We start from the raw sequence: 7,654 nt of genomic DNA, 5'->3' as shown, positions 1-7,654 counted from the left end.
TTCAGTAATTCAATGGCTTTCAGGCTGGATGTCTTCCAAACACATTTGCATTATGTAAATAGCGATTGTAGTAGATTGTTTTTATGGAATAGTTGTAGTATAATTATTGCGTAAAAGCATTTTATTTGTTCATTTTCTTCAAAAACTCCATATAAGTTGTCATTTAAATTTGGTTTGTTCATTTAAATCAATAGTTGTAATATATATATATATATATATATATATATATATATATATATATATATATATATATATATATATATATATATATATATATATATATTTGCTTGGTAAACTTTAATTTTTGCCATTATTTCTCAACTTTAAAAAGTAGTTTAAAAATAAAAGAAAGATATAAGATTTAAAATTCAAGCTTTCCTTTAACTTAATAGTTTGCCTGACCAAACTAAAGCCCTTAATCAATTTTGTACATTCTGCTGCACCTGTTCCTAGAGAGTCAGTCCATTTTGTACATTCTGCTGAACCTATCTCTAGATTAGTTGTTGGTCCCTGGCCTAAACCCTGACTCTTAACTCTGACCCTTAAACCAAAGTGCATCTATTACTGCAAACAATTTTTTTTTTAACTGCTACTACTTTAAAGCAAAATTTAAAAATTATTTTGCACATGTGATTGTCCAAAAACTTTAATAAGAAAAGATTTATGAATTTATTATGAAAAATATTGTGTTTTCTTTATGAAAAGTATTCTGTGTTTCTTTATGAAAAATATACTGTTTTTTGAAGTTTTTTTTCAATATCTTTCTTAAATTTGTGTTTTTTTTTTAATAAAAAATGTTCTGTATTTTCTTTTGAAAAGTTTTTTTATGAAAATCTGATGCTATTGAGACTTTTGAGATGCACTTTGAAGAAAAATATTTTTTTACATATATATGGACATGATTCTTTCTAAAAATTAAATAAAACCAATTCTCCTTTCATTCATTTAAAAAAAAAGTTCATGCGGATCCCTTATGGTTCAAAAAAATTATAACCCTTATATGTGTATATATATTAGGGTGGATCAAACGCCCCATACCTTTTAAAAATTAATCTGTCCCTATTCTTAAAACTTTCTATTGGTTCTCACATGACAGTTAAATTTTTTCAAAATTGAATCAGATTTAGGGGGGCCACCTTCAGTCTGAAACTTGCAATGAGACCCTAAACAGAAGAAAAAAAAGTTTTTTAAATGTATGTTATGTTGGGTCTCAAAAGAAGCCAAACTTTATAAAAATTTCAAAAATAATTATCACTTTTTGTTAAAAATAATAATTTTTATGCAATAAAACTTAAAATAATAATAATTGTATAAAATTTTTATTATTTTTGAAATCTTTATAAAATTTTGCTTCTTTTGAGACCCAACATGACATACATTTGAAAAACTTTTTTTTCTTCTGTTTAGGGTCTCGTTGCAAGTTTCAGACTTGAGGCAGCCCCCCTAAACCTCATTCAATTTTGAAAAAATTTAACAGAGTGTCTTGTGAGAACCAATAGAAAGTTTTAGGAATAGGGACAGATCAATTTTTAAAAGTATGGGGCGTTTGATGCACCCTAATTTATATGCGTATAAACTTTTTTTTAAATATATATATATTTTAATAATATATAATTATTTCGATATTTCGCTGATCTATCGTGATCAGCGTCATCAGGTATGGATTTGCAGAACTTTTTCTGAATTTTTTATTGCAAGAACAAATTTCAATGTTTTGAAATGACTATCAAAAAATGGTGAAAGATTTCAAGTTTTTCAGATTGGAATCATTTAATCCTTTTTTTGCAATACAAAAAATTTATACCTGATGACGCTGATCACGATAGATCTGCGAAATATTGAAATAATTATATATTATTAAAATATATATATATTTTAAAAAAGTTTATACGCAGCTGTATTTATTCAATTCTACCTATATTTTAACGTATAACAAGAAAATGACTTTCAAAGATTATATATATATATATATATATATATATATATATATATATATATATATATATATATATATATATATATATATATATATATATATATATATATATATATATATATATATATATATATATATTATAGCTGGGGGTTGATTAAATGTGATGAATCAAACTTTTTGGATTATTGAGGAGATAAAACTTTATAATTAAAACTATAACCATAATTATTTGAATGTTTGTTTCTTTACATGTATTTCTCTAGATGTTTTCTAATAATGCCAATTCTTCAATACTTTTAAACTTTTTTTTTATTAGTTTTTTTTAATACCATTCTCATGCGTTTGGTTATTTTCAAAGGTATTATAAAATAGAATATTTATATATAGAATATAAAGAATATTCATAATTACGTAAGAATGTTAAGTTGTCTATCTTTGTATTTATTTATTTTTATTTCCCTTTGGTATAAATTTAGTTACATGTTTAAAATGTTTTTAATCAATTTGTTTTAATTCTTAATTTACTTGATTTTTTTATTTTATTTTTTTTAAGTTGAAAAAAACAGGTATGGATTTGCAGAACTTTTTCTGAATTTTTTATTGCAAGATACAAATTTCAATGTTTTGAAATGACTATCAAAAAATGGTGAAAGATTTCAAGTTTTTCAGATTGGAATCATTTAATCCTTTTTTTGCAAATACAACTAATTTTTTAAAATATTTATTTGAAATTTTTTGTTTCTCTTTTAAAACAGTTTAATACTATCAAATAAAATTATTTAGCCCTGGATAGTAAGCTCTGCCAATATGTCTATAAATATAAATTTGATAAAAAAGCTAAGCTAGGCCAGTTGCTTGTTTATAAGTTCTTAAAAATTTTGAATTACTGGTTTGTTTGAAGATAGTAAATTGTAAATTTCAATAGCTTCTTCTTTTAGTTATTGTTAACAAGTACTACAGTTATTAAAAAGTATGAGTATTATTAGTTTCCTATTAATGCTGATGACATGTTTTTGCTACTCTGTCTGGTGTCATGATTGTTTAAGACACCCTTTGTTTTCAACAAAAACTCCATATAATTTGGTGTCAAACAATAACACTAATGTTACCATAATTCCAGGATGTCAAGTTGTTCAGATCAATATGGTACATCGACATGGTCACCGGTACCCAAGCAAAGAAGATATAAGTTCAATGAAACACTTATTTAATCTGCTTCAGTTTGCTGAAAAGGTCTTAGTTCAAAGTAACATTTCGATCCCAAATAAGGTTCCTTTTATTGTTAAGCATGAAAAGTTGTTAAATCAGGTAGGGGAAAAAGATTTGTACAACATTGGTAAAAGAATTCACAAGCGCTTTCCACATTTATTTAATAAAGGATACTCATCTGATTTATTCAAGTTTGTCAGTTCATGTAAAACACGTTGTCTACAAAGCTCAAGTGCACTTGCGTCTGGGTTGTTTGAAGGAATAGGATCTCTTGGAGCATGCCGATTTCAGCCTGTTTCTATTGAATCTCAATCTTGTCATCAAGATCAGCTATTAAGATTTTTTGATTTATGTCATAAATATATTGTTGATGTTAAAAACAGCTCTTTGTCTCTGGAAGAGATGAAGCTTTTTGGTAAGAGCTCAGAAATAGCTGAGATAATTCAAAAAATCAAAAAAAAACTTGGCCTTAGCCAAATTGTCACAGAAAAACATTTAGAAGCATTGTATTTGTATTGTGCATATGAAATTGGTATATTTAATGGAAGTTTTATCACAGGTTTATGCTCACTCTTTGATCAAGAGGATTTACATGTTTTAGAATATTACTTAGATCTTAAGCACTACTACCGGCGCTCTAAAGGTTTTTCAGTTACTTATGAAAGCAGCTGCCCTTTGTTAGTTGATTTCATTAGTAGTTTAAAAATGGCTACTTTAGATAAAAGAAAATTTTTTAAAGGTATCTTTCGATCTTCTCATGCTGAAACAATTATTCCATTTGTTACTTTGCTTCGCCTTAACTTGGATGTTACAAAGCTAACTGCTAAAAATTTTAACGAGATGAAAAGCAGAGAATTTCGACCTAGCTGTATATCTCCATTTTCTGGGAATGTATATTTTGTTTTGTATGATTGTGGTAGTAAGAAGCATAAAATTCAACTTTACATGAATGAGTATTTAGTCAGAATACCTTGCTGTGAATCTAAGTATGAGTGCGACTTTGAGACTTTTTTGAAATGCTATGAAAGTATTGTGGATAATTGTAACTTTAATGAAATTTGTAGTTTAAAAAAAACCGAACTTTAGTTTGAGCTTAATTGCCAAAAAGTCTAATTTGAGTTTTGTAACTTTTTTAAAGTTTATTTAAGTTTGTCATTTAAAATGTTGTAATGTTGCACATTTGATCAATTTCTAGATTTTTATTTTATATTTTATTTTATCTATAGTTATACAATATATATTTATACAACTTTTATTAATTATATTTCAAATCTTGATATTTCTTTTGTCTATTTTTATTTTTTATTATTTTAATTTCTATTGAATGAGTATTATACATTTTTTCAAATAGCAAAAAAAAAAATTTCATTTTAAGAGTTTCATTTCAAAAGTGTTTTTTTGGCATAAGAATTAGAACTTCAGTTTCCGAAATGAGGTTGTCACATTGTCACCATCTTCGTAGTTAAGATGATTGGTACAAAACTTTTTTGGTGTTGTAATTCCAATGCTTCCCTACCTTTGCTGTTGTAACTATTCATTTCTATTTTTATAGTATTGCAATTGTTCCAGTACAAATTTCCTTGACAAGTTTTGAATTGCTCATTTACAATGGCAATGGTCTTAATTATGATGATAATTATGTCATGATATCATTTTGGAAACCAATATTCTAATTCTTACGTCAAAAATTTAAAAAAAAATCACTCTTCAAAAGAAGCTCTTTTCAAGAGTGTTTTTTTAAAAAGAACATTGTTTCATAATAGGTTTTGTATAATATTATGGTTTTATTTTTAGAATGTTTTTTTAATACACTTGATAACGAGCATATCTTTATTTCCATGAAATATCGTAAAGTTAAATATTCTTAACAAATAGAGTTAAATCCATAAAAAGAAGTTTTGTATAAAAAAAGTATAAGAGTAAATACAAAATGTAGATTTAATATGTGTAATAATAGTAATAAGTTATAAAAAATACTTTTCTTTATTTATTTTTTTTATGGTTATGATTTTTGTAAATCTTTTTCTTTAGGCCTAAGCTATGATTTTAGGACTAATACTGCTTTTTCAATTCTTAAAGCCTTCCTATGGTAATGAGTGTTGGAACAATCCACTATTTTCTTCAAAAACTCCATATAAGTTGGTTGGAAATATGAACTTGGATGTGAAGTATCCAGATGGTTGTAAACCTGTTCAAATAAATTTAGTTCATCGCCATGGCCACCGTTATCCTAGTAGAAAAAATATAATTGAGTTTAATGATATGTTTGACATCCTTAAATCTTCTCATCAAGCATCATCAAAAGATTTTCCTACTGAAAATCCATTTACAGTAGATCAAGACAAACTACTAACTGTAGTGGGTGAAGAAGAAATGTATGGTATTGCACAGAGAATACGTCAGCGATTTCCTGAGTTATTTACTCAGAGTTATTCATCAGTATTTCACAAGTTTGAAAGCTCTTGTAAATCACGTTGCTTGCATAGCTCAAGTGCATTTGCTTATGGTTTGTTTGAAGGCACTGGTGCCCTTGGAGAATGCCGCTTTCAACCAGTTGCAGTTAGAACTCGGCCATGCGATGTTGATATGGTATTAAGATTCTTCCAGCTTTGTCATAAGTATGTTGCTGAAGTAGAAGAGAACAAATCAGCAGTCACTGAAATGAAAAAGTTTGGTTTAGGTGATGAAGTCCAACTCGTAATTAATAAAATGATGAGAAAGCTTGCGCTCCCAAAAATTGATATAAAACTTTTGAAATCTATGTTTTTGTTTTGTGCTTATGAGATTGGTATCTTTAATGGAAGTACTAATTCTGGTTTATGTTCTCTATTTGATAAAGATGATTTACAAATTTTGGAATACTATCTTGATCTGAAGCATTATTATAGAAGATTTTCTGCTTTTCCTATAACTTATAAAAGTAGCTGTCCTTTGTTAGCTGATATCGTAAAACATATGAAAAAAGCTTACTTAAATACAACTGAATCACTTGGTGGTATTTTCCGATCTTCTCATGCTGAAACAATTATGCCGTTTATTGCTTTACTCGGCTTAAATAAAGACTCAGTTGAATTAAGAGCTGATAATTTTAATGAGATGAAAAGCAGAGAATTTCGACCTAGCTGTATATCTCCGTTTTCTGGGAATGTGTATTTTGTTTTGTATGATTGTGGTAGTAAGAAGCATAAAATTCAACTTTACATGAATGAATATTTAGTTAAAATACCTTGCTGTGAATCTAAGTATGAGTGCGACTTTGAGACTTTTTTGAAATGCTATGAAAGTATTGTGGATAATTGTAACTTTAATGAAATTTGTAGTTTAAAAAAAACTGAACTTTAGTTTGAGTTCAATAGTTCAATTTAAAGTTTTTTAAATTTTTCAAAGTTTATTTAAGTTTGTTATTTAAAAATATTGTAATGTTGCACATTTAAACAATTTCTAAATTTTTATTGTAAGTTTTATTTAAACATTTTAAACTATAGTTATTCAATATATATTTATGCAACTAGATTTTGGTAATTATATGGTAAATCTTAATTTTTCTTTTAATTGTATTGTTTTCTATTTATTTATAAATTAGTTTTTTTTTTAATATTGTCTCAATATTTAAAAAAAAAAAACTATTTTTTAACCAAATGTTTTTGCTAACTAATATTTATATTAAAGTTAGTTAAAAAATGTTGTGTTTAAAAAAAATGTGTAATTAATTATTTTGTATATATATATATATGTATATATATATATATATATATGTATATGTATATGTGTATATATATATATATATATATATATAACTTATATATATATATTAACTCACGCCAAAAATTTTACTCAAATTTCAGATAATACAACTGATATTATTTACCATTCTAGAAAATCCTTACTTTTTACAAGGAATAGTATGTGGGTTAAAAAATTAGGAGATTCCGATTTTGACGTGACAATGGGAAGCTTTGATGGAGCCGAGTTGTGTGAACTGGTAGGCCTTTTTATTTTATATACCATCAGCAAAGAATACGGATTAAGCACCAACGGTTTATATAGAGATGACGGGCTTTGCTGTTTCAATGGTATTAGTGGACCGCAATCAGAAATAATAAAGAAAAACCTTATCATTCTTTTTAAAGAAAATTTCGAACTAAATATGACAATAAATTCTAATTTGAAAATTGTTAACTTTCTTGACATTTCGCTCAACTTGTCTGACAATTCTTATCAGCCATATAGGAAAGCAGGTGACATCCCATTATATATCAATGTTAATTCGAACCATCCTCCAAACATTCTTAAAGCTATTCCCTCAATGGTATCTAATCGTATAAGAAGTATATCTTCAAGTAATGAAGTTTTTAATCGAGCCGCTACTTTTTACAAGAGTGCCCTCAAGTCTAGTGGATTTAAAGAAAACATTACTGCCTTTGATTCTATAAAAGTTACACATTACTGCCCAATGATTCTATAAAAGTTACAAAATCATGTGAATGAAATATTATTTGGTTTAACCCT

General features: G+C 26.5%; 2 protein-coding genes across 2 annotated transcripts; both read left to right on the top strand.

Moving 5' to 3' along the window:
- Nucleotides 1-2,692: 2,692 nt before the first annotated feature.
- On the top strand, nucleotides 2,693-4,431 carry LOC100214113 (multiple inositol polyphosphate phosphatase 1). The gene has a single exon (XM_065812497.1). It carries the CDS (start codon nucleotides 2,909-2,911, stop codon nucleotides 4,229-4,231), a length of 1,323 nt encoding a protein of 440 aa, XP_065668569.1. The 5' UTR covers nucleotides 2,693-2,908; the 3' UTR covers nucleotides 4,232-4,431.
- A 708-nt stretch (nucleotides 4,432-5,139) lies between these two features.
- Nucleotides 5,140-6,697, top strand: LOC100198610 (multiple inositol polyphosphate phosphatase 1). Its single transcript, XM_065812496.1, has one exon. It carries the CDS (start codon nucleotides 5,186-5,188, stop codon nucleotides 6,485-6,487), a length of 1,302 nt encoding a protein of 433 aa, XP_065668568.1. The 5' UTR covers nucleotides 5,140-5,185; the 3' UTR covers nucleotides 6,488-6,697.
- Nucleotides 6,698-7,654: the final 957 nt, after the last annotated feature.

The sequence above is a fragment of the Hydra vulgaris genome, chromosome 12 (genome assembly GCF_038396675.1).
Source record: "Hydra vulgaris chromosome 12, alternate assembly HydraT2T_AEP".
NCBI lineage: Eukaryota > Metazoa > Cnidaria > Hydrozoa > Anthoathecata > Hydridae > Hydra > Hydra vulgaris.
This window is presented reverse-complemented; position numbering and strand designations above follow the sequence as displayed.